This window comes from Scardinius erythrophthalmus (assembly GCF_964197995.2).
Source record: "Scardinius erythrophthalmus genome assembly, chromosome: 5".
Taxonomy (NCBI): domain Eukaryota; kingdom Metazoa; phylum Chordata; class Actinopteri; order Cypriniformes; family Leuciscidae; genus Scardinius; species Scardinius erythrophthalmus.
In genome coordinates this window covers 28868597-28896576 of record NC_138225.1, presented here as the reverse complement: position 1 = coordinate 28896576, position 27980 = coordinate 28868597, and the positions used below count along the sequence as shown (strand labels likewise).

General features: G+C 38.4%; 1 protein-coding gene across 1 annotated transcript; it reads left to right on the top strand.

Annotated features, from left to right (window-relative positions):
• The first annotated feature begins 19 nt into the window (after window positions 1–19).
• Window positions 20–27980, top strand: epg5 (ectopic P-granules autophagy protein 5 homolog (C. elegans)). Its single transcript, XM_081367147.1, has 45 exons — window positions 20–162; window positions 814–923; window positions 1001–1870; window positions 2306–2549; window positions 2943–3073; window positions 3355–3462; window positions 3601–3674; window positions 3817–3928; window positions 4275–4389; window positions 4783–4933; window positions 5910–6071; window positions 6153–6310; window positions 6514–6668; window positions 6780–6920; window positions 7169–7330; window positions 7455–7577; window positions 7875–8140; window positions 8278–8418; window positions 8567–8708; window positions 9807–10004; window positions 10107–10217; window positions 11024–11146; window positions 12576–12742; window positions 13387–13617; window positions 13841–13964; window positions 14266–14413; window positions 15623–15794; window positions 15972–16134; window positions 17427–17569; window positions 17648–17804; window positions 18001–18195; window positions 18592–18805; window positions 19518–19639; window positions 19767–19974; window positions 20579–20654; window positions 20741–20844; window positions 20996–21171; window positions 21851–22030; window positions 22108–22317; window positions 22433–22577; window positions 23840–24082; window positions 24313–24532; window positions 25139–25354; window positions 25527–25641; window positions 26135–27980. The coding sequence occupies exons 2-45, from the start codon at window positions 870–872 to the stop codon at window positions 26315–26317; spliced, it is 7653 nt and encodes a 2550-aa protein (XP_081223273.1). The 5' UTR covers window positions 20–162; window positions 814–869; the 3' UTR covers window positions 26318–27980.

The following is a 27980-nucleotide window of genomic DNA, read 5'->3' as shown; positions in this document are numbered from 1 at the left end:
GTTTTGTCCCTTCCCGCTCACCATTTGAGGGTGGAGGGGCACGTGATCCCCGTATTGCGAGAGCGTTCAGGAACAAAACAATCCAAGAACTGACAGCTCCGCTAAATATTTATGACTGTCTGACAGCAGCTGTTTATTAGAGTAACAGTTAATATCACGTAGGTGAGTTATAATAATCTTCCTTTCACATAAAATTATGTTTGTTGTGTTTTGTAGAACGAATCATCCATTTTAGCAGGGGTTATGTTGGTTGATTCGCTCCTCCCTGCAATCCTATGTTTATTTTTTAATAGAAATAGTAGCCTCGTTCGTGGAAGTAACAACTCATATATTCACTGCTAAGAATAGTAATAGCGTTGAATCAGCTGAATGTGAACTGCTGCACGGGTTCATCAATGTCCTGTCGCTGTCAGTTGACTTCAGTTGGTTTAGATGTTGATATGGAAGGTGGGTACTCTTAACGGCAGAATTTCCGCTCTTACATATTTGGTTTTGTTTTCTGTTTTATTTAAATTGTAGGCTATTGTAGTGCTGTAATTCAAAAATTACATCAAAATGTAATTGTGTTTATCCTCATGTTGTTACAACCCATGTGACTTCAGTGAAACAAGAGATCTCTCAGTGAAAAGAGTCTCTCAGTCACCATGCACTTTCATTGTATTTTCTCTTCATGCAACAAAAGTGAGAGGTAGCAGAGACTGTCATTCTGCAAAGCATCTAATTTTGAGGAGATAATGTTGTAAAATTTAAATTTTTGTGTGAATTGTCCCTTTAAATGCAATATCTTCTCTAAAGCTCTCTTGTGTGCTGCAGGGTCCTGTAGAGGAATGGAGTAATTTTATAACGATCATGTGGAGACCGGTGTGGAGATGGAGGCTGTAAGACCCAAAAAATCAAAGTCCAAATCCAGTGGGAAGCCACAGGTGAAAACCCACCGATAATATTTCTCTTACTGATCTTTTATCTCATAATCCTAAACCTAGTTATTCTTCATTAACAGGTCAAAAAGGAGAGACAGTTAGAGAGTGTTAGACAGTCCTCTGGACCTTCTAGAGAACTTAATGAGCCAGCGCCGGCTCCTGAGTTCACTGATGTCCCTCTCAGCCTTTCTCATGTGCCTCCTGCCTCTGATCTGAACCCACCCGCCACACAGACCTCACTAGACCATAATGACAAAGCTGAAAAGGACCAAGTTTTCTTGTCTGATAAGACTGAAATAGTGAAGACACCATCCTGCCATGAAGACAAAGAGCATGAATCGCCATCACAAGACACGGCACCTTGGGTGGATCAAGTTTTGGCACCCACTCAGTACAGCCAAAGTGATCCCAAACCTCTTAGTGCTAAACTTGAGTCATTTAGTGTCCCTTCTATATATCCGTCTATCCCAGCTTCCTGCTCTGAGCCTCAGCTCTCGGAGGACTCATACTCTATTGCCTATGGACTGTTAGATACTTCCTTTATGCCAGTGGCTTCTGAGGGACTGGTAGCTCCAGCTGTTCTGCCTCTGGCTAACCAGGAATCCTCCCCTCCCAGCTTGGTGCCTGTGCAGGTCGCTGACGTGGAGAAGCCCAGGGAGAGGCTTTATCCAGAGCTTCCCAGGACCTGTCAGTCTGTTAAGCCCTTCAGTAGCGAGCAGCTACGGACATGGGAACCCGGTTCCTGGCTGGAAAACGTGGAGCTGCATGAAGCCGAGTTCCAGAGTCTGGCCCACCAAGAGGGACATGAGCTGTACGAGCTGCTGCTGAGCTACTGGAGGTGCCGTAAACAGCTGACGCAGGCCCAGACTGAACTGCAGGCTGCTAACTCAGACTGCAAAAATGTGCAGAATCGCATGTGGAGCTTCAAGGATGAAAGGCTTTCATTGCAGGTGAGTCATATCTATCTATCTATCTATCTATCTATCTATCTATCTATCTATCTTACCTACCTACCTACCTACCTACCTACCTATCTATATAGTTATATATATCAAAGCCAATAAACCTTCAAATTTCAAGACAAACTAAAAAAAAATACATATATTTTTTTAAAATTGTGATTCTGCATCATGTTTTCTACCTCAATTCTATTTTATTTCATATTCAGGAATGGATTCAGTGCAATTCTGAATAAATGCGCACAAACCCAATCAGCTGAATGTTTTCTGACTTGGTAGCATGATCTCCAGTCTAATTAAGTTTTATAGTGTGTCCTTATCAAAACTGTAAACCCAGCTGTTTGATTAAGTCACAGCCATGCCTTACCAGAACAATACACTGCATTGGTATATTTTATTGATCACAAACACCTGTTTTCTTTACAGGGTGTATGTGCGGACCAGACCAAGGTGTTTGGCTACCACTGCTACCAGCAGGTGACTCTGAACGAGGCAGCATTAGCTGAGCTGAAGCATCTGTTTTCTGCAAAAGCAGAAATACTCCATCAGACAGTGGCCCTGCACTCATACACCTCCATCCTGTCCCGTCTGCAAGTGGAGTCTTATCTCTACCGCTTGCTCAGCAGTAACCCCACCACCAAAAGTGTGGCTGTGCAAGATACAAGCACAGGCAAGTTCACACTGATAAGTCCAGACTGTACATTAGACAAATAATTGGTTAACTTACACTGTTTGATAAGGAGTACCATGACTAACATAAATATGTTCACAGTTACACTGGTGTTGACAAAACATCAATATTGTAAATGCAAAAATATTTTTTGATAATTGAGGCATATTTAATGCAATTCTTGTTGGATTTTGCTTGTTCACTGTTTGTGTATTTTAGCAGACACTTTTATCCAAAGATTGGATGACCAGAACTGACAACTGTCTTACTTCTGTATTATTATGTCTGGTCCTAATGAGCATTGAAAAAGCATAGTATTACAGCTGAAAGTTGTTATATCTATTATTTTGAATGCCATGCCATCTATTGATTTTTATGTATTGAACTTCTTAGTGAGTCCAAAGTCTCAGCCGTCCTCTTTGCAATCGCTGAAGGAGAGCATCAGTGTGCTGTTTATTTTCACCCGACGGGTCCTAGATGATTCTCAGTTTCAGGCTGACATCCATCTCTGGCTTCAGAGGCTGGTAAAGACCCTCAAACACCAGCTAATGAACTGAAAAAATGTCAAGATAACATGAGATCACAATATAAGAAAGTCTTACTGTATTCATGTGGAACATTCTGAAAAAACGGCTACAAATTATTTGTAATATTATTTTCATATAAAATATTGGTATCTATAAATACCAATTATTCTGATGTCCTTTAATTTATTAAATTCAAGCTTAGCTGATTATACACTTACGTTACTCCAGAGTTAAAAGGATCTTGGTTAAAAAACATAAAAGCTTTTTTTTCCATCCAGGTGTCTGTGCTGCATCAGGTTGGTTCAAGAGGAGATCATCTCTTCATCCTAAACCACCTGATCTGCTGCCCGGCAGGTGTGGGGAAATGGGCTGTGCCATTCCTACAGGTACTGAAGCAGAGCCTTGATGTGTGACTCAGATCAGCTGTTAACAATCTTAACAGGGAAATCTAAAAATATACATATAAAAAATCTCAAATATCTGCTTGTCTTATAATAGTAATTGCATCCACTTTCCTTCAATAGATCAAAGTATTGGATAACCCATCTGGAGTGTATCATTTCATGCAGGCTCTGGCTATCCTCATGTCTCCAGCGAGGTAAAGATTAGCTTTACTGGAAATTGAGCTGATGATCCATTGAATCTTTTTTACATATCATCTGTATTATTGTCTGTATTATCGCCATTGTTACAGTTACATTATTCATTTCATTGAATATGGAGATTTGTGTGACTTGCAGGCACCGTGCAGACTTCCTCGGACACATGAAGCCCAGTGACGTGAAGGGCAACAACAGTATTACAGGACCTGCATCTGGTAACTGGACTCTAGTGGATGAGGGTGGAGAGGAGGTGAGGTGGTCCATCATCAAACCGAAAATGAAAATTTCTGCTCAGCCCTGTCAGTGCTTTATAAGAGAATGTCTGAACTCATACTGTTATGCTGATTTTTATTAAATTATTAAAAATTATTAACAGAATTTTTTACAATTTCTTTGCTAATGGTTTCAGACCTTTTGACCTCACTGCATATATTGACATCAGGAATCAATTATATATCATATTGCATTAACTTCTGATCAGACTTTTGACTTCTGTTAGCACAGGCCGAAAGTGCCATTATTTTGTGTCTCTTATCTAAGTACCAGCAAAACCTTACTATCAGTGACCACTGTAACACTCTTGTGAACTCTCTCAGGATGAAGACCCAGAAACAAGCTGGATGCTGCTGTCTGAGGATGATCTGGTTTCTCTGTTCTCTCAGTTTCCATTTGATGAGCTCTTCAAACGCTTACTGGGGATCTGCTCTAAAGGTGAGACTCTCGTCATATAAATCGTCTCATAAATGAGCTGAGACAGCCATGCAATATTTAGTGTATTGTAATGTCTGTTTCTCCTCATTAATTACTCAGGAGATTGTATAGTATTTACTTGCTATGAAAAGGATAGTTCACACAGAAATGCAAATTCTGTCATCATTTTCTCACCCTCATGTGATTTCAAACATGAATGACTTTCCATAGAATGGAAAAATGTCAATTTTTGTTTAGAGGATGGGAGAATGGGGATACGAAATGGAAACAAAGCTTATGGCATGTATTTCCCTTAAGACTTAGAAATCTTTAGACAGTTATTTGTATATTAGAGTTGACATTTTCCATACCGATTTAATAAGTTGACCTGTTAAATGTCACTCTTGCCAATAGAGGACTATCAGCCTCAAGCCACCACCAGTCAAAAGATGATGAAGATATTTGCATTTGCCTCTTCGCTCGTCGAACTGCTTGCTGTTGGCTTGCAGACCTACAACAGAGCACGTTATCGCCAATTTGTGAAGAGGATTGGTTACATGATTCGGTACGTAAGCTTTATTAATTCAGTTCAGTTTTTCATTTCATACTATATACAATAATGCTTTCATACTTTAGTAATCCTATTTTAATTCATATTTTCCAAATCCAATTTTAATCTATAATCCGATATTATTTTATAGTGTTATTAGGGGCCAAGTACCAAAGGTGCATTGGCACCTATTGTAATCGTTAGTCTTCTTCTTCTTCTTCTTCTTCTTCTTCTGCTTCTTCTGCTTCTTCTGCTTCTTCTGCTCTGGAAGTGTATGGTTAAAAAGTTGAGAAATTTTGTACACTCATAGAGGAGAGTCTGAACATTAACCACAGCCATTTTAGACAATGATACCAATTATGCCATATTTGGTCAAACTTCTTGTCTGCCAAATTTAAGTTCTTTGAAAACCTGCTTTTTCGAACCGTTGGTCCGATTTTCACCTAAATTGACTCAGATCATCTTCAGACCATGCCGGCCTAGTTATTAAAAGCTTTTTGATTTACCAAACTGTTCTCAAATAACACATCAACAAATTTCATTCTGAGGCTGTAACACTGCAATGCTTTGCCATTTTGACACCAAACTTTGTATGTGTCATTGTCTGCTCACACTGACCACACAACATAAATTTGGTAACAGCACCACCTTTTGGTCAAAAGTGATAAGCAATTTAATTATATTGTATGTGATTGTATTTTTTTTTTTTTTTAGCCATTTTAACTATAATATTCTAAAAATATCTTAATTATTGTTTCAGTTTTTCTGAAGCTCCCAGCCATGGCTGCATGGCTCATTGTTTCTTTCTGTGCTTGGCCCCAATAATTGCTGCTTGCAGCTATATTTATTATTATTATAATTAATAATTGTTATTAGAAATTATTTAGCAGGTTTTCAGTCAGGTGTTCAGGTATTTTTCATTTTTATATAGATGACATACTGTCTTTTAATAAGTACTGACTTTATGTCCATGTTCATTTCCTCATTCTAGGATGACACTCTGTTATGTTAGTGACCACTGGGCGCAGTACATCAGCCTGACAGGTGTAAGTAGAACCACAATGCAGGAACAGTCGTTTTCAATGGAGAAGCTGCAGGTGGAGTTTGACCATCTCTTCCTGAGAGCAGTGCTTCATGTGCTCAAGGCTAAGAGGTATAGAATAATGCTATTATTCTATGTAGTCTATTTAATGTCTAATAATGTCTGTTTAACTAACTCTTTATTGGTTTACAGGCTGGGCATATGGCTGTTCATGTCTGAGATGCCATATGGCACGTTATCCAGCTGCATGCTGTGGAAGATCTTCTACATTATGCAGTGTGCAGAGATGGATGGTCTGGAGAAGCTCAGCTGTAGCCTGAGTGCTGAGGACTGTATCCAGGGACTCAAAGGTGAGATGCCAAGCACATCTGATGCTAGAAAAACACAAGAATAGTTTACTAGTTTAAAGCTACTCACTTTATTTAAGTAAAATGATTGTTTTTGTCTTATTTAAAATCATTTTAAGCCATTTGTGCACCACCACCCCCCCACCCCCCCAAAAAAACCTCTTATTTAGTGCAAAATCTCTTATTGTATGTTCATGTATGTCCAGAACCAAGCCATCAGGAAAAGTTTCAGCTCTGGCTGTCAGAGATAAACAGCTCGGATGGAATCTGCCTGTTGACAACATTTGCACACATGGCCCAGCCCAGACGCACCGACGTAGACCCTGAGTTTGTCAGGAACATAGTGCTAGACATATACGAGGTGATTTCACTTTTTCCCCCCAACATTTTACCAAAGCACAAAACAAAATCTGAGCATGACATCATCCGGTTGTTATATATGCAATAAATGTGTGATTACTCTTTGCTTGAGGTGTCCTATGTTAGTATCGCCACCCGTGAGATCTTCTCTAAAGTTGGGCGGGAGTTGTTAGCGGCTGTAGCAACTGCTCACCCTCACATAATCTCTGTGTTGTTGGAGAGACTGAGAGAGACCATAGAGAAAGTGGGCATGGTGAGTGATTCTTCGAAAATACAAGAACTTAATTTCTGATTTCTGTAGTAACTGGATGATCAGAGACTGATAAAGATTGACAATTGAGCATGTAACAATACTAAATATGCATTCAGGACAGCTACTGTAGAAATAACAGAACAAAATACAGGATCTAAAGATACATTTTTGTATTGTCTATTCAATGATTTATTCAATGAAATGTCTTTTATATCAGCAAATACTGATAATTATGATTACCTGTCCAGGTGTCACTCTACCTTTTCAAGGAGTTGCCCCTGCACTTGTGGATACCAGCTCAAGCTGAGGTGGGGTTGATCCGAGATTGGCTGTTGAACTTCAGTCTCTCTGCTGTCGAGAACAGATTAGCCTGCATCATACTAGAGGGCCTCAACTGGGGATTTCAGCCTGTGAGTCTCAGCTATGATTATTGAAACATAAGTGCTGATTTATCATCATAAAATGTATCCAGTTTCTATGCTATTTTGTGTTTTTTTTATAAAGTGTTAATACAACTTTCTGTCTTGTCCACAGAATGGTTGCCTCATTTTACCAGCGTCTTTGCACAGTGAAGTCGCCCTGTTGGGGATTGAGGCATATCAAAAATATCTCACAGACAAGCCATATGGTGGCATATTATCAGAAGGCATCAAACAGGTATGAAATAAGGTGGCTACATATCATTCATTGACTACTGCAGATTAATTAGCTTCCTCAACAGTTTTAAAAAGAAATTTGTTGTACATTTTATGGCTTTGTTTTTGGGGACTAATGCAGACCATATCAATCTATGTAAAATATCTAGTTTGCACTGATTCACCTCCATTCATCAGCAGAAATAATAGCCAAAGGTTGAATCAGCCACTTATAGTTGATAGTTAACAATTTCCCTCAAAGAATGATAATTTTCTTCCTAGTGCCAGCTCACATTTGCTGCGTGATAACTTTCTGCAGGTGTCTTACCTGGCTAACGTGGTGCGGCTTGGCCAGACACTAGAATCCTCCTTCAACCAGTGGGCCTGGGACCTGGTTCTGAGGCTAAAGCTCCATGCCAATGAAAGAAATCCTCAGGATGCCTGGTGTCCGCTTCCCTCTTCCAGCGCCCCCAGTGTGCCTGAGATCACAGACTCTCCCATCATGCACCCTGTTTTCAAGGCAGTCAAAGCGGGCATCCCTATTGGCTGTTTTCTGGCTATTGACATGACAACCATTGGGCACAGGTTTGGAAGGAATTGCTCTTGCTTCAAACAGAAATGTAGAGACCATCGACTTACTGATTCATCATCAGTAACGTTCCAGGCTGGATGAAAATCCAAGTCTAGTAACATGAATTAATTTGAAATGTTTTTCATGACAGTTTGGAGAAGCTTTGCAGTGATGGAATATCTCTGCTGAAGACTCTGGTTCAGTCCCGTCATCTCAAAGCTGTAGTGCATATACTGGAAAACATCCTTCCTCTGGTCTACCACTGCCAGTTCTATCTGCTCAAGAATGAACAGTTAAGAACATTTATGCTTAAATATTTTTCACTTGCTGTCAGACTTTACTGCAGCCTTGGCAATCTGTTTATTTACTTTACCGCATAATGAATTAATAATGCTGTAGTTATGTAAGAAAACCAATGCTTTCCTTCTAATATCGATCAGGTTTCTGAGCTGTATCCAGCTCTTCTTGCAGCTGGATAGTGGGACTCAGGGTGTGACCCAGCAGGTCACACAGAAGGTGGCCCAGCATCTGATTGGCACCTCTACATGTGAGAACATAAAACTCCTCAACAGTGTGATCCAGGTAGGATTTTGTATTGATTATCCATGTATACTGGACACTTGTTGCTCTTTTTCCTTTATTACCCAATCCAACTCCCCCAATGAAAAATATACAGTGCCGTTCAAATGTTTGATGCCGGTAAGATTCTTTAATGTTTTTGAAAGTCGTCGCTTAGAAATATTGTGAAATATTATTAGAATTTAAAGTAACTGTTTTAAATTTTAAAGGGGTCATCGGATGCCCATTTTCCACAAGTTGGTATGATTCTTTAGGGTCTTCATGTAAAGTTTGTAACATACTTTGATTAAAATTCCTCAATGGTTGTGTAAAACAACACCATTTTACCTCCTCAAAAACAGCTCTGTTCACTGCGACCTGTTTCGATGCATGTCTCTAAATGATAATGAGCAACTGCTCACCCCACCCCTCTTGTGGGGCGTGTGACAAGACATTAAAGTGCTGCTTTGGCAACCTGCCTTAATGGACAGAATAAAAATGGTTAAGGGCGGAAATATGCTAATACAGGACAGTCCGTCAGCCGTCTTGGGCGGAGCATGAGCAATATGACATCATATTGCTCAGAAAATCTAAATGCTTGATTATTGAGAGTGTTTAGGCTTTTTGAGGATAAAAACAAAAATGAGTGAATGGATTTTTTTCATTGTATGGTGGTTGTGTCCACACACTGCAAAGACACATTTAGTGTAAACACCATATAAATGTGAATTTTGCATCCGATGACCCCTTTCATATATTTTAAAATGTAATTTATTCCTGCGATGGCAGCTGCATTTTTTTTCAGCAGCCATTGCTCCAGTCTTCAGTGTCACATGATCCTTCAGAAATCATTCAAATATGCTGATTTTTTCAGGATTCTTTTATGAATAGAAATTTCAAAGAACAGCTTTTTTTTTTTTTTTTACTTTTTTTTTTACTTTATTAAATGTCTTTACTGTCACTTTTGATCATCTTTGCTGAATAAAAATATTAATTTCTTTCAAAAATATCTTACCAACACCAAACTTTAGAACAATAGTGTATACATAAAAATAATTAACATTTTAAATACAAAACCTTAAAAATCTTTATGGATCATGAGAAGATCTTATTGTCCTGCAGGCTCATATTCTGGAGAGCTCCAGGCCCGGGCGTGTTGGTGCAGTAGCTGTACTTGAGTTCTGGCTTCAGGTTTTGACCGAACAGAGCCTCTGGTATCGAGACAGAGCTGTTCTCTACCTTCTGGACCACCTGTGCCGTGCTTCATTTCTTCACCAACAAGAGGAATGTCTCCAGAAACTTCTCTACCAACAACACAAGGTTTTTCATTCTTGGCTGATGTTTAAACAGCCTTCTTCTAACAAATGGGTGAATTAAAGCAAATGATTGACGAATGGTTTTGTTTTTGGATTTCCCTTTTAGAGTGCATTAGGTTATCATGGAGACAAAGGTTTGCTCTCATCTCTAATGGGCTGGATAGTGGCAGGAAATGTTACTCCATCCTTCATTGAGGGCAATTCTCTCACAGGAGAGGTATGTGCAGGCTATTACTTGTACGGTACATCTTGATCTAATTACTCTTAGGGTGCTTTCACAATAGCGCTTTTGGTGTGCACCCGGGTTCGATTGACGTCGATTTTCCGAACTCTGGTGCGTACCTGCGAACCATACCTGAGTCTACTTAAAAAGGGAAGTCTGGGGTACAGTTCATGTGAACTCTGGTGCTGGTCGCTCCTGATATGAATGCAATCATACTAAATCGCTGAATCTAAATCACTATGCATTTTGCCACCCTCTGCGTTATCGTTAGTAAGCAACAGGTGTGAACAGCTGCTGCTTTGATGACTCAAACGCACCTCGGTTCAGACACAAATTATATAATGTGAATACAATCCGGCAAGGGGAGGGGGGTGCAATCGAACTCTGGTTTGGACCAGGAAATTGAACCAAGAGTCAAGTCAAGTCAAGTCAAGTCAAGTCAAGTCAAGTCAAGTCAAGTCAAGTCAAGTCAAGTCAAGTCAAGTCAAGTCAAGTCAAGTCAAGTCAAGTCAAGTCAAGTCAAGTCAAGTCAAAAGTATATTTGTATAGCGCTTTTCACAATACAGATTGTATCAAAGCAGCTTCACAGTATTAAATTAAAATAATACAACAAGGTTTGTTTCTAGTGAAATTTATTGATTGATAAAATTAAATTAAATATTCCCAAAATATCCCCAACTGAGCAAGCCAAAGGCGACAGTGGCAAGGAACCAAAAAAAACTCCACCAGGTGACCTAATGGTGAGTGTGAAAGCACCCTTAGTCATCATGTCCCTCTCCATGTTTTTATTTTGTCTCAAGGTGTGGTTTGCTTGGTTGGTGCTAAACATGGAGACAATGTTCGAGGAAGATTCTCAGCTGCGACGTTTTGTGGAGCATGAGCTCCTCTCAAACTCTGCTTGCACACCAGATCAGGCTCTGAAGGTACACTTTCGTTCTGCTCCAACCTTCTCCTCTTCTGTACAATTTACATGTGCACGTGCAGTCACATCAAAGAGTGTTTTTGAGCACACCTGAAATGATCAGGGAATGTGAAAATTGTTTAAAGGGGTCCTATTATGCTTTTCCACATTTTCAATTTTAGTTAGCGTGTAATGTTGCTGTTTGAGCATAAAAAAAAGATCTGCAAGGTTACAAAGCTCAAAGTCCACTCTAAAGGGAGATATTTAACACAATTCACTCTTCAAGAACTAACAATGAACGGCTCGTTTGGACTACAACACGATTTTTCCAGATCTTTTTATGAAGTCACAATGTTACTCGTTGGTTAACTTGTGCCCACGGAATACGCAAAAAAGGGGACGAGGCCTGGCTGTTCTGCGCTAGAGATGAAGAGTGACACTGTTTCAGAACATTATAACCCCAACGTTTATCTGTGCGCTGCACATTTTATGGAGAACAGCTTTCTGTTTTTTGTTTCTTTTGTAAGCTCTCACTTTTGTAAGACGGTTCACCACTCTTTCGGAAAATTAAACATAGATTTGTGATCAATTACAAACTAAGGTTTGTATTACCTTAGTTTTCCAACAAATATCACGATTAAATGGTGCATAACATCGTATCTATAATGTATAAGAAAATTACAAAAACCACACCACTCTGAAACGTCCTGTGAAATCTGTGCATGAAATCGGTTCTGTGTGGTCCTCTTGTTCACTAACATTGTCAGGGTCTGAATCATGCTCGAAGTGGTTTGAAATTGACGCCATCCTCAGTATTTACACTAGAGTAGAGCTTGCAGTTATGGAGGGGTGAGACATAACGAAAACCATTTGTTTTCTCTTTGTAATCACTGCCAATCACAACACATTTCATATTTCGGAAGAAGGGGCTTCATCGAAATCGTTTGAGCCAGATTGGGGAGTGAGGCGCTGTAATAATGTAAAATATGTGAGAAATAATGCGTTTTTTTTAACAATTAAGGATGAAAACATAATCTTAATACACCCCAAAAACAAAATCAAGACTTCATAAAATGGCATAATAGGACACCTTTAAAATTATTTTTTCACTTTGCAGGTGGTCTTTAGAGTAAAACTTGCCAACTTGAAACATCATTCCTTTTGTTACGAAGCCCCTAAGGGGACATGGTGATGGAAAAAAATTTGATGTGAGGAAACTCCCCTAACTCATATCCCTTGTTTCCCTACTTATTGATATTACATTGAGGATCTTATTGGTGACATTATTAAATAAGTAATTTCAAAGTGTAAAAAAAGTATCCATTAATCATTAATGACTGGAAAGATAATAGATATTCATCCGTTAATTGGTTTGAGATCCCTGTAAACGTTTTTATACATTAATGCAATAAACATACATTTTATTAGCCCATTTGTTTTCGTTTTGTCAGAAAGCCCAGGTGCGCCTCAAGCTTCAGGTCGTCCCGTCCCTGCAGAGGTTGATGATCTATCGCTGGGCTCACCAAGCTTTAGCTACCCCTGCAGATCATCCACTCCTGCCTTTAGTGTGGCAGAAATTCTTCCAACTTTACCTCCGTCAACCTGGACCAGAGTTTGGGTACGTTAAACATGGAGACTTTCTATCCTTTTTTAGATAACTGTTATTTAGTACCTATTGTTTTGCTAAGTTTTAAATTATCTGGCTCCTTAAAGTTTCCAAACTTTACATATCACCATGCTATTTCAGTTCACTTAAGTCTAGTTGTTACATAATGCATGTTGAATTCAAAGTACATGCTGTATTCAACTGAAACTGTTCACACTGTTCCTCTTTCCTTCTGACTCATGAGATTAATGTTCTCATGAAGCCTTTTCACTAACATAACTCTCTTTTGTCTTTTATGTTTTGTGCAATGTCACAGATGCATTTCACTTCCTGTGTTTGTCAATATAAGATTATTTTGTACCTGGAAAATGTCCATTTTATTACATGGCTCTCTGAAATGCACTTCAAAGTCTTTTTCCTTTAACATAATGAAATAATTTCAGCTCAAATCGATATTTTACGCATTTATTATTTTTATAATACTGTGACCCACTTGGGGTTTTAATTTGCAGTAATGACCAGATGACTGTATACTTTTTACATTACTTAAAGTAATGTATAATATTTGTGAGTTGTGAACTGCATATGTGGTACAGTTTGTATGATTATGGGTATTTCTGAAACCTTGTCTCTGTTGTTTTATTTGGCACCATCAGGCTGGAGGTGAAAGGTTGTATTGGGAGGCGTTATTTCCATAGTGCGGCCCATCTCTCCTTGCTGAAGAGCCTCAGACAGCGACTGGTTGAGGTGTCTGACTTCCACCATGCTGCTAGCAAGGCTCTGAAAGTACCCTCTTTGAAAGGTGAATCCAGTGATGGTTTGCTCACCCCCGGGACGCCCATCACCCAGTACATGACCTCTCCTGAGCTGCACACTGAGCTCGTGCGGTAATGTCCAGTGTTTTATTCTCTCAACATCTATTATTCTGTTTACTGTTGAGTTGAATGTCCTATTGAGTGTGTGATTGAGTGATTCTGACATCAGAAAGAAACTTGATATTGTTTCCAAGCTGTGAGTCCTGCTATGTTTTTCATTTATGTCAAGTTACAATATAAAGATATATATATTACAATATATATATTTTTTAAATGTCAAACTCTTATTGTTCAGGCTCTTCACTGTGTTCGCTTTGTGGTTGGATGATGAAAACCTTCAGAAGCAGGAAATTTTCTTGCCCTCTTTGCCAAAGCAGTATGATACCCATCGCCTAGCCAAAATCATGCAGCGCCAGCAGGTGAGGATTTGTTCAAATCTATGTTTTGGTCTTTAAGAGGATTGTGAACCATCAAACGGATTTAGTCGATTATTTTGAATAAAATTTTTATTTAAAACAATCCCTTCCAATTTAAATATAAAATATCAAGCTGTATATTTAACAAATCTACATTGATACGATTTTTGTAATGTTTTTGAAAGAAGTTTCTTATGCTCACCAAAACTGCATTTATTTGATCAAATATATGGCAAAAACTGAATTGACACAAAACATTATGAAAAATAAATTGAAGCCAGGTCTGTGTCAATTCATCTTTAAGGAGGTGTGGATGGAGCATGTGGACATTGAGCGAGTCCAGCATGAGCTGCAGGAAGTGCTCAGTCTGTGGTCAAAAGTCAAGAGTGAACCCGTACTTTCCCAGAACACCAACTCCTCCAGCTTTATTGACTTCATCAATCCTCTGGCTGGTACTGAGCCCACTTTCCACTAATAACCATATTCTGATATCTGGACTCTCTACTTTATAAGTCAAAATATGAGGGAATGCTACAGTTGTTTGCATCAGGCATATTTAAATAAAAAAAGCAAGAGTCAGGGGCTGCATTTATCTCACAACAAGCCCTTTTTCAACATATTCAAGTTATAGTTTTGTATAATAAAAAGATGTTAACATGTATTTTTTGCTGTTGGATATGTAGAGCTTAGGTCACAGTTTGCTGATTAATTGAACAGCATTTTGTACCTTTTTCAATAAATAATATATTCCTTAAAGGGATAGTTCACTTTGAAATTAATTTTTGATATGTTTTAGCTTACCTCAAGGGCATCCAAGATGTAGGTGTCTTTGTTTCCGCAGTAGTTTCAATTTTGATATTTTTAGGTCAAACCGTTCTTGTCTGTCAGTCATATAATGCAGGTCTATGGTCACTGTCTCAAAACACAAGCACAGAGTCCAAATTAAAACAATTCCCCATCGTCCAAATGAAACAATTCCCCATCATAAGTACACATTGATGGCCTAAGACACGAAACGAGCGGTTTGTGTGAGAAAACGAACAGTATTTATATAGTTTTTAGCTCTTGAAAACAGCACACGTCCAAATGGTCTGACGGCGCGGGCGAGTATAGATGTATACATAGATGTCGCCTTGGCTACGGTTTCGTTCCAATGAACTGCAGTAGCGAAGGCGACATCTAGTGTATACATCTATACCCGCATAGATATATACACTAGATGTCGCTTTGCTACGGTTTCGTTCCAATGAACTGCAGTAGCCAAGGCGACATCTATGTATACATCTATACTCGCCCGCGCCGTCAGACCATTTGGACGTGTGCTGTTTTCAAGAGCTAAAAACTATATAAATACTGTTCGTTTTCTCACACAAACCGCTCGTTTCGTGTCTTAGGCCATCAATGTGTACTTATGATGGGGAATTGTTTCATTTGGACGATGGGGAATTGTTTTAATTTGGACTCTGTGCTTGTGTTTTGAGACAGTGACCACAGACCTGCATTATATGACTGACAGACAAGAACGGTTTGACCTAAAAAATATCAAAATTGAAACTACTGCGGAAAAAAAGACACCTACATCTTGGATGCCCTTGAGGTAAGCTAAAACATATCAAAAATGAATTTCAAAGTGAACTATCCCTTTAACTATTCTTTTGCAGCAAGGGAACGCATTCTCACTCACCTGAGAAAGCATGTTGCCCCCCAGGGGGCGCTGTTGCTCATGCCTATGAAAGCTCCAGTGCCTGACATTCCCACTGAGAGTCTGTCTGATGAGAAAATTTCAACTGCCTTAATTCAGGAAGACCTTGCTAAGCTCCAACATCAAGCCAAGTAAGACTCATTATATTAGTTGTTTTGAAGGATTTATTGGTTGATAATGTCAAAACTCACTTAAGATACACTTAAGATTAAGTCTCTAGTGATTAATAACTGGAGCCGCTCAAATTACTCAATGATAAGCTGTATTGCTGAATTATGTTGTAAATCATGACTGTGTCCTCTTCTCAGGTTGGCAACGGTCCGAGAGACGCAGCAGGTCGCTCTAGACAATGAACTGTTGGAGGTGTTGCCTCAGCTCTACATAAACCGAGAAGACCAGCTCTCAATGCAGTTAGAGTGCCGTGGCAAAGGTGGACAGCCCTGCCAGGGACCTGCACATGTCACTATTAAGGTGAACACATATGTCTGTTATTTCTGTACTTCGTAAGGTGTACTTTTTTACCTCATTAAAAGGTTTTACATATAAAGAAATTAGTACATTTGAAACTATATTTAAAATAATGTACAATCACATGAGATGAAAACTTTAGTCATATTAAGGAGCCAAATTTAATTTTTTTTTATGGCAGGGGTGCCTAATCCTGTTCTTGGAGATCTAACTTCATGCAGAGTTCAGCTCCAACACAAAACACAACTGAAGCCCATAGTATACTTCGGCCGTCCACGTCCGTGCACCGTTCGCATGACATAATTTTCGTCATCAGGAGGATCCGCGGTCGTCCGCACACCCCATCTTCATGCAATCCAATTTTTGTGACCGCGCGGACAGTGTGCGTACAACAGCGCATGTGCGAGTGACTTGAGCGCTCAAAAACAAAATCCACTAGTTCACGGCCAAAAGAGCATACTTTGAAAGGCTCGCACACTCAACTGTGCGCCATGTTGAAGTCACATGACCCACTGAACACTTTATCGTGGTAACCCCCATATTATTGGACACTTTTGATTGTGTAATTAATTAATCATGACTGACTGCAATTAGCATATTCCTACAGTGGCAATGGTAACTGAAAACTCCATGCCACGGCAATCCACACACCACATATGCATACATCCACACCAATAGGTGTCCTTGAAGGATGGAGCAGGTCCATGATGACTTGTCCTTGATGACTTTTTATTTTTTAATTTAAATATATATATATATTTTTTTTTTAAATATATATCTAAAAAAACAAAAAGTATTAAAATCGACGAAAACACATAACTTAAAGGGATACTCCACTTTAAAATGAAAATTCTGTCATCATATACTTACCCTCATGTTGTTTCAAACCTGTATGAATTTCTTTCTTCTGCTGAACAGAAAGGAAGATATTTAGAAGAATGTCAGTTACCAGTTATGTTGACAGAATTTTCATTTTAAAGTGGAGTATCCCTTTAAAAGCACATAATTAATACAACTAAAATGAAAACTGAAAGTTTAAAAATAAATGTATAGTAATATATAAACCAAATTTAATATCCACTTGTTGCAGCCATGGCCTTGCAGTTTGCACAAGCATGTTCCAGACCCACTGTAAACTAGGATGTTCAAATCCAGCCTTTGTCCAAATCCATTCCTCTTATCTCTCCCTAAATAATCTTGTCTTCTCTCCATATTAATATTAAAAACAGTTTTGGCAACTGCCCAAAAATCCTACATTTTCATGAGCTTTCTCTCCCTTTCATTGTTTGTTGCAGTACTCAACAATGCACAAACTCGATCCAGTGCAGAATCAGATCCAGTGCCTGAAGAGTGATATTAAACAGCTACAGGCTGATGGAATCAAAGCTCCTCCTCAAAGTCTGGCTGAGGCGGCCGTGCACACCGAGAACTTCATCACGTCAGTAGCCACTCAACTCATTTTCTACGCTTTCTAAATTTGTGTCACTAAATGTAAACATCATGTTTTCTTGTTTAGGGCTTTGGTTAATGTTTACAAACTAAATACATCCCCTGGCATACTGAAAGTGGGCATCGCTGCATTCTATCAGATAGTGTCCATTGTTTGTGAGGACACACAGAGACATCCACCCACTCGCCAGTTCTTCACGTCCTGTATTGAGATCCTGGGTCAGGTATCGGTTTCAGGAGAACTTTGTTACATTATTTTAGCCTTAATTTCAAAACTTGAGGATGTTTTCTCAAATTATGTTTCATTTGAATGTACTTTTTTTCTCTCTTTTTTTCACGTGAATCACTTCTCAAAGTTTACAGCTCTGTCTTTCTTATTTTATGTAATACAGACTATATAATGTGTGTCTTTGACTATAGGTTTTCATCCGGGACGTCCAATCAGAATGTAAACACATGCTGAAGACCATCCTGCTCAACAGACACCTATGTAACCTGCTCTCACCGTACTTCACCCCAAACGCCTCCCCTGCAGAGCTGGTCTCTCTGTACGAGGAAGTGGTCAACACCCTTCACATAGACAGCGGTGATATCATATTCATGCTCCTCACAAAAGTAATTCGCCTTCATTGAATAATGCTTTCAGTGTTTGTCAGACAAGCTGTATTTGAAACTATTATGTGATACAAAGAATTTGTAAAAAAAAAAAAAAAAAAAAAAAACATTTTTCTTACAGAGATTTTTTTTCCCGCTCCATTTGGAGGAATCACTGTTTTGTTCATAATTATGTGAAGTAGTGCTGTCATATCCTTTAACAGGATTTCGTTGGCATATTCCCAAACTATTCCCGATTTTGTGCAGAGATAGCGGGTGCATCAAAACAGTCTCATTTAATTGTATAAGATTTATGCTGGATCCTTCCTGTGGCCCTCTGAGACTTCGATTGCTCTACTTTTTGCTCTTGAATGTGCAGCTCATGTTTGCATATAATAATCTGTTCTGTGCTTCTAGTTTGACTTGACTCAGTGGCTGTCAGCGACGCAGCCTCTGTTCTCTGAGCGTAGCCGGCTGATGGCAATCATCCATCAGGCTCTGTGCACCTGTGGGCTGGAACCTGAGGCTGAAGTCCTCATGCCCTTCAACATCTTCTGCAAGCACTGGACTGAACTGCTGCTTTACCAGTTTCCAGACCACTACAGTGACTTTCTTCGTCTGCTCATGCAGAGTATGACTTTCCTTTTCTTTGACCTAGACAAATTAGTTTTTTGGATTTGGTTGGGGTCTACACTCTATTCTCTCATTTAATCACTTCAGACAAACAGTTATTTTAATATACTTGCAAACCTCAGATTTTCAGATCACAATCATTCATTTTTGCGATTGTATTTGCATTAGACGTTATGCTGCGTAGTATCAAATTTCTATAAAAATTTTGTTGCAAAATATTATTATTTGCTAAATCATATGTAAATGTATGCAGACTAAAGGTGATGATACACAGGGCAACTTTTTGAGCAATGTTGCTGGGCAATGTTGCCGTCAACGGGCAACCAGATGAGACACGGGGCCCACAACTGATCTAAATTATCCAGATAGAAATGTATTGCCCATTTTCAAAAGGAAAGTGCCCAAGCAACAATCGCTCGGCAAGATTGCCCAGCAACATTGCTCAAAAAGTTGCCCTGTGTATCATCACCTTAAGTATATATCAGTCCAGACCTGCATTTGTAGATTTGATTATCTATGGATTTCTGTCATAGTGGTTTTTCTTGTGACTAAGTGTCCTACTTTCACCTTGTTTTAGTAGTTTACCATGATATTTCTTTTCATAATTCATAAACATTCAATCTAAACGTCAAAGATTACATATGAAGAGTGTCCTATAATTGAAAATGTACTTTAAATTGGAAAAATTGACATGGTTCACTTTCCTGCAGGCTCTTCTGAGCAGCTTCTCAGTCCAGACTGTTGGAGAACGTCACTAAGAGTGCTGGGCTGTTCTCCTCATCCAAAGATGAAGACAGACAAACCCCGTTCCATCCTTCTTTCTCCTCAACAGGTAACACAAAACACTCTTATTTTAAATGATTTCTTTGGCATATACAAAACATATTTTAACTGGAACACTATTGTGTTAAATACTTCAAACTGAAGCAGAGCATTACAATAATCTAATGTTTTTTTAGGTGGATGAAACAATCGAATGGCTCTCAAAGTTCTTCCTGAAGCTCCGTCTGTCTAATGCAGACTTCAGGAGCTTTGGTCTTCTCTCAAAATGGGGGCCGTACATTGAGGAAGTCAAGGTGTTTTGTGAAGATCTGATTACCTACGTAATTTATCTGGAATTAAACAATTGCAGCAAAGAACCAGTAGGAAGTCCAAAACTGGTCAAAGGTACAAATTTTTATTTCTTTGTTATGCTTTGCAACTTTTGCAATATTTACAACTATATAGATATTGAAATACACTATCGTTCAAAATTTTGGGCTCCGTAATATTTTTTACAAATTTAATGAATACTTTTATTCATCAAGGACATATTAAATTGATCAAAAGTAACAGCAAAGACATTTATAATGTAATAAAAGATTTCTATTTCAAATAAATGAAGTTCTTTTGAACTTTCTATTTAGAATTCTAAAAAGAAAAGTATTACTTGTTTCCACAAAAATAATATGCAGCACAACTGTTTTCAACATTGATTAAAAATAATAAGAAATGTTTTAATATTAGAATGACTTCTGAAGGATCATGTGACACTGAAGACTGAAGTTAATGATGCTGAAAATTCAGCTTTTCCATGACAGGAATAAATTACATTTTTAAAATATATTAAAATAGAAAACCATTCTTTTAAATTGTAATGATATTTCACAATATTATTGTTTTACTGATACTTTGATCAAATAAAGGCAGAAATAAAATTTTAAATAAAATGCATGGTAACTATTTGTACAATCAAATTGTTTAATATTATATCCTTTTCTCCTTAATGTAGCTTTTGAGAACCTGCATGCAAAAATGGCCAAACTCTTTAAACCATGGATTCTGGTCCTTGAAACTGACAACACTAGGTATGCTTTGATGTGGCTCAGTGGTTTGGTTATAATAACACTGATGACAGAAGTGATGAGTAACAACTCTCTTGTGTATGTCACAGTCATCCCCGCTGTTCTCCATGGCTTGAATCTGATGCCGCAGCTGCAACGAGCTTAGTGAGCTTATATGCCAGCTTGGTGGAGACTTTACATGAGAAATTCAAAGGTAAACATCCTCAGAGAACAGAAAAACACACAAATCATGATTCATTCAGCTGTTTTTCAGCCCAATTATATATTTTTTACCGTTCAAATACATGTTCAGTTGAAATTTCACGTGATCAGAATTAATTTTTAAATCCATGTTTTTGTTACAGATCGCTTGTTGCCAGGACAAAGAGGAACTCTGTGGCTTCATCTCATGCATTACTGTGAGACCTGCACATCTCCCAAGATGCCAGAGTACCTGCTGTACACCTACCACACTGAGTACAGCCGTTTGCCATGGAAGGACCTGCATCCAGATCAGACGCTAATGAACCAGTTTTTCAATGTGAGAGACTTGAAAATCTCATGTATTACTTGAGCTTGGTTGAGGGTCTCTAGAATTTTGAGAAGTGTTGTGTGATGTTTTAAAACTATCTAGACCTATACACACTACCATTCAGACATTTGGAGTCTCTTATGTCATACGTCTCTTTTGCTCATCAAGGTTACATGTACTTGATAAAAAAAATACAGTAAAATCTGTAACATTGTAAAATATTATTATATTTTAAAATAGCATTTTCTGTTTTAATACATTTTAAAATGTATCTTATTCTTATGACAAAGCTGAATTTTCCTTCAGAAATCATTCTAATATGATGATTTGCTGCTCAAGAAACATTTCTTATTTATCATTATTAAAAAATGTCTATGCTGCTGAAAGTTCAAAAGAACAGCATTTATTTGAAATGGGAATCTTTTATAACATTATGAAAGTATTTACAGTCCCTGTTGATCAATTTAATGCATTTTTGCTGAAAAGTATTCATTTCTTTCTTTAAAAAAAAAATCATACTGACCCCAAACTTCTGAACGGTAGTCTATATACATTTGGTAATTGAGGTAGTTTGACAAATAATTTGGTGAAGATGGTGGGTTTTAATCCTTCTAAGGTTTAAACAGGCTCACTCATACAAACTAGATACTTTAATAGATCGTTGTCAATAATTTAATTTGATGTTCAGGTGGAGCGGGGAAGTCCAAAGAGTTGTTTCCTGTTTATGGGAGAGCTGCTGTGTGAGGTGAACTGGGTCAGTGTATTGAGTGACTCTCTCAGCCCCCAGCTGAACCCCTCAGCTCAGACGATGGTGGTCTCTGTCCTCTACCTGATGGCGTTTCTGGCCAAAGAGGATCTCAGCAAACCTGTGAGTGGTCACCTGTTTACCCTAATCATCTTCAACAGTGCCTATTAGTGGTTAATCTATTGTGGTTACTTCTACAGGAGTCTTCTGTCGTCACTCTACTGGACCATTCAGTTTCTCTGCCTTGGCACCTAGTGGATTTTCCTTCTTATCAAAATGTTATGCGCTATGTTAGCACACATTACCCAGCATCCCTTGTTCTCAGTAATGACACTTCTTCACAACAAGTAATCAGATTGCTTAGAATGGCTGCTGGATTTGGGCCGACCACACAAGTGTTACATCATAAGGTTAGATGACGCATTATTGTCAAATCCATGTTTGCACACTGTACATTAGTGAAACGTATAACTACATCTTAACAGCATCATGATGTGCTGCTGATGTGTGTTTTGTGTCTGTTAGGACATGACTTTCAAGTGCCAAGCCTTCCTTCATCTAATGGTGCAGTTCCTGACCTCTCTGGATCAAAATGGGCACATCAGTCTTGCATCTCTGGAGACAGAAATGGAGAAATTGCTGGAGTGTATTGTCATTTTCAACCCTCCTGGTGAGGAGAAAATTTCATTGCTATTTCACATTCATTTTCTTGCTACGTCCCTCAGCAGGTGACTCATAAATACTGCATAAGCATAATTTGTAGTTCTCTGTACCACTGGGTCGTATAGGAATAAAAGCAGTTGTTTGCCTCAGAAGTGCTTAGGCTGGGTTCACACTGCACACAGTTCTGGATTGTTTTTCAGATCCAGTCTTTTAGATTGATTTATTGTACTGCTATTTAGAAGATGACAAAATCAGATCAGTTTGTTCATTCATTACCCAGTGCATCGGTTGCCATAGTAAATGACATAGGCATTTGCACAATCCCCAGATTGGGGGGAAAAAAGTAAGAAACGAGTGTATTCAGACAGATATAGGCACTACTGTGCATTATGAATGCAGCTCTTGCCAAATACTTTTGAAACATTATCTACTGGTTTGTATGCTTGAGTACGCCAATGACCTCTATTTGGCATGCTAGAGAATGCTATATATTTATATTTCTAGCATATGTACATAGAATTTGTGCAGTAATCTCTGAATTAGCCCTAGTGTCTGTTCACTTTCCATGCTAAACCTGAAATTCGATTTTACCATTCAAACTGAAACGCATTTCCAAAAATCTGATTTTATTTGAATTTCAAACCAAAAACGAATGTAGTTTGCAATTTTTTTTTTTTTTTTTTTTTTTTTTACATTCTGTTTAGACTACAAAAAGCAAATGGGTTTCAGTCACACTTCAAAAAAAAAGTTTACTCCCTGTCTGAAGCCTGAGAGTTTTAAGTCTGAATAATATAGGGAGTAAATAATGGAGAATCCTTGGTCAAATTTGACAAAGATTTCTATTAATCTAGTGTGTCAGTTTCTGTGGTTTCTAGCATTTATTCAATTATCTTACATCCCAAGGCTGATTTGAACTTTTAACAAGCTACACAACAGTTAAGAAGTTTGGTGTCGGTAAGAGTCTCACCAAAGCAGTATTTATTTGATAAAAAAACAAAACTGTTGTATTGTGAAACATCATTACAGTTTTAAATTACTTTTTACTATTTGTATATATTTTAAAATGTTATTTATTTCTGTGATGACAAATCTGAATTTTCAGCATTACTCCAGTCTTGAGTGTCACATGATCCTTCAAAAATCATTCTAATATGCTGATTTTGTGCGAGAAACATTTCTTCTTATTGCCCATGTTGAAAACAGTTGAGCTGCTTATATTTGCGGAAAGCTGGAACACATGATCTTAATGTGTTTCATCCTCGCATTCAGAGACAGACCTCCAGCAGCGGCACATGGCCACCTGCAGTCTGTTTGCTGAGATGCTGACTCTTCTGAATGAAGCTGGCATGTCTACAGCAGAGGGACTCGGGACTAAACTCCACTCCTGGGTGGAAAAGCGAGCTCGGGGTCCTTTGGTTCTCCCTCTGCTAACCGCTTCGTGCAGATGCCTGGCCTCAGTGCGTCATATGACACGCACCACTGAGGCCTGTATTCTCTCCTACTTCACTGACGGTAATAATAGCTCGTACTTGTTCTGGGCTTAGTCACAGATTTGAAATGTTCTGTCTGCGTAAGCCTTTAGGAATTATTCCTCTCCCTAATCACAATGTTAGGACCATAAAAGCAAACCTCTGGGCTGAATCAAAACATTTGCATGGTTTTCTATTACAGTACCATTGTAGAGTACAGTGAGTTTTAGTTTCTTATAAAACTGTCTAAAATATCTTGTGTGTCTCTCTCAGGTGGGTGTGCTGATCAGTACTCTGGTTGGGGGCCCATCCTGGTCTCTCTTCAGGTTCCTGAGCTGACTGTTGAGGACTTCATCCAGGAAAGCCTGAGCCTGGGCAGTTACCTCACACTGTACGTCTACATCCTCCAGAGGCTCAACCTAGAGCAAACCCTCCTGAATGAGAAGAAGACCTTAGTGCTGCTCAACACGTGGATCAGTCAGGTCTTCCCTAGGTAACGTGCACTTTATCACATATAGTGGCATTGTGTTCTTTCACATCTTGAAGGACGCATGCAGAAAACCTGACTGGAAGCAGTGTAGGATTGCGGAGTTAGTAAATGACTTCCCTTTTACCTTTAGTGCTTATTGTGGGACTATTTCAGGGTCCCCTCATGTACTTAAAAAGTCTTAATTAGTTAGTCAAATTTAAGGTCAGCACACAGTGTTGTAAATGTTAACCGAAGGATCGATAAGAGTCTAATCTGCATTCAAAAAAGGTAGAATAATTATATTATATGTAATCATTATATTCATCATTTTGACATCCCTTTTCTATAAAACAAAAAATGGTTTAAAGGCTGAAATGTGAGGTTTATAATTTTATAAAACTTGTTTTTGTACATTTGTATTAAAGTTTAAAAAAAAATTTACAGGCATTTTATAGTTTAAGATGTTACCATAAACATTGACCCCCCCCCCCCCCATACGATTAATTACACAATAATATTAATAATACAATAATATTAATTATATATACAGTATATATAAATTATATTTTAAAAACCCTACAGATAGCCTTGTATTCATGACCTAAGTGAGTGTGTCGTCTGTTCCTGCAGTGGTCCAGCTGATGAGGCAAAGCTGTTTTTATGGTGGCATAAATTCTTGGAGCTTCTGCAGATCCAGGTGGACCAAGAAGACACCTGCACACTTGACACTCTGATTCTCACCTTAATGACGTTCCAGAACCGTCTGGCCCAGCTTGGTGAAGAAAGACTGAACTCAGGTATTCTGGGAGCCATCGGCCTTGGGAGGAAATCGCCCCTTTCTAGCAGGTGAGAGAAGTTGAAATACTGCTAGAAGTAGAATTTTTGTTTGACGTCCAGATCGGAAGTAAAAGGTAACTGCTCTCCATTAAAGCTTTCGACTGCTCTCCATTAAAGCTCCATTAAAGTTGAATTGTGTGAATTTGCATGCCTCACAATTTCATTTCTTACTGTGTTTCAGGTTTCGGGTTGTGGCGCGCAGCATGTCAGCATTTCTCCTGGTTCAGGTGCCCTCAGAGAATCAGCTGCGTCTTCATCAGGGCACAGATCTGCAGCTCTCAGCTAAAGCCCAACAGGTAAGAGTTTCCAGGGATTGGGATAAAAGTGTGATGTCATCAACAGACAAGACGTAAAAATTAGTGCATCAGGTTGATTTCTGCTATGGGGGTTATTCATGTATATGTTACATGTGCAGCAGCAGCAGCAGCATGTGCTCACAGCAATGTCTGTGAATGTATTGGCAGTAGCAAGTCTCAGTACTTGCTCTTCAGCAGCAGCAGCATAACAGATCTATTCCGCCAAGACCAAATACATTAACATTGCTGTATTTATTACCATTACCATGCCAATCGCTCAGAGAGTTGTCATGACAGAAATATAATTAATGTAATGTAATATAATATAATATAATATTTTCTGTTTTTAGGGAAATTTCTTGAAGTTTAAACAAGTGTCGTGTGGCTTTCTGATGGCTAGAAGGGGATATGTTTTAGATATTTGATGATTGTTTGTTATAGTACAAGCAAATGGTATTGTTCTGTACCTTGAATGTTTACTCTCTGTCTTCAGGCCTTATCTGTACTGGAGGCGATGCTGAGTAATAAGCAGTATTCAGAGCTGCATGTGTCTGTGAACCAGGCCTGTCAGTTCATCAAGTACCCAAATCACTGTCTGCGTGACAGCAACAGCCTTTTGACCCTGCTGGTCAATGCGCTCTACACTGACCTGCATTACCTGGACATCATCCGTTAGATATAACCTCAAAACAAGATTCAACGCCTGCTGTCAAGCTCTGTGAAACCCTCCAAAAACTCCCGGAGAACAACTCTAACTCCAGATGAGACAATAGAGTAGTGTTTGTTGAGAATCAATACAATGAGCTTCTCGCATTAAACCCTCTTAGGTGTTTTCTGGAAAAGGACAGAATAGCGAGGAATGCGTTAAAATCGTGATTTTAGACACTGAGACAGTGGTCATTTTTTAAACTGTGCTTAATGTTATAAATAAAAAACAGTACACTAACTTTCTTTCGTCCTCACATTATCATCATACCCCTTTTTTCCTAAAATGTCATCCTTTAAAGGTTTAGTTCACCCAAAAAGAAAAAATTCTGTCATTAATTACTCACCATCATGTCATTCCTAGCCTGTAAGTCTTTCATTCATCTTCGGAACACAAATGAAGATATTTTTGATGAAATCTGAGAGCTTTCTGACCACACATAGACTGCAACCCAACTGCCACTTGACGCTTAAAAAAGTTCATAAAGAGATTGTAAAACTAATCCATATGAATTGAGCAGTTTAGTCCAATTTTCTGAAGATACATGATCGCTTTATACGATGACAGATTTAATTTAGGCTTTTATTCACATATAAACATTCATCAACTCACACATCAGTTATGATAAATGGAAGCTCAAGCATGTTCGCTTGACGTGCGAGAACCAATGAGGTTCATTATCGTGTGTTACGCAGCAACCAATGAGGTTTGTTCTCGTGCGTCAAGCAGGTTCGGTTAAGCTTCTGTTTATGTTCGCTGATCAGTGTTTATATGTTGAGTAAAAGCCTAAATTAAATCTGCTCATCAAATACGTAAATCGATCAAGTCTCTTCATAACTTTTGGACTAAACCGCTTAATTCATGTGGATTAGTTTTACGATCTCTTTATGCACTTTTTGAAGTGTCAAGGTGGTTATTGCGTAGCTGTCTATGGAGGTCTCGGATTTCATCAAAAAGATCTTCATTTGTTTCAGAAGACATACAAATGTCTTACAGGTTTGGAACAACATGTGGGTGAGTAAAAGATGACAGAATTTTCATTTTTTGGTGAACTATCCCTTTAAGGCAGTGTTTCTCAACTCCAGTCTTCGGGACTCATCTATCAGAATGTTTTAGATGTCTCTCACTAATTAAAACACCAATATTAACCCATCAGCTTGTTAATTAGTTAAATAGAGAGATATCTTAAACATTCTGGAGGGTGGATTAAGAGGACTGAAGTTGAGAAACACTTCTTTAAAGTTTCAGCTTTTCAGACCAGGAATAACACACAAGCAAGCGTGCATATTATTCATAGTCTCATGATAATATTGTAGTCATTTATATAATTTATTTTGGAGTGGTGAGGGTTTTATGAAGCCTGTATGAGGATGTTTTGGGCCTCCCATGCTGCAGGAGTTTTGGTGATATCTGATGATAATCAACTGAATCAAAGTCGCAGAGTATCTGTTCCTCATTTAGCATTTTTCTCCCATTTGATTTGCACAACAAATATGCTGGTGATTTTACAAAATATTATATTGTATTTTGGTTTCTTTTATTTTATTTATATATATATGTTTTTGTAATGTGCTTTTTAAAAAGTACATTCCTTATGAGATCATGCAAATAAATCAATAATGGATGGTCATCT

Bases quoted from the DNA above. Each gene is read 5' to 3' on its own strand.
- epg5 (XM_081367147.1), top strand. From the start codon at position 870: ATGGAGGCTGTAAGACCCAAAAAATCAAAGTCCAAATCCAGTGGGAAG. The intron at 4,390-4,782 runs GTGAGACTCTCG...TCTTGCCAATAG, and splicing joins ACTGGGGATCTGCTCTAAAG to AGGACTATCAGCCTCAAGCC. The intron at 25,355-25,526 runs GTGAGAGAAGTT...ACTGTGTTTCAG, and splicing joins AAATCGCCCCTTTCTAGCAG to GTTTCGGGTTGTGGCGCGCA.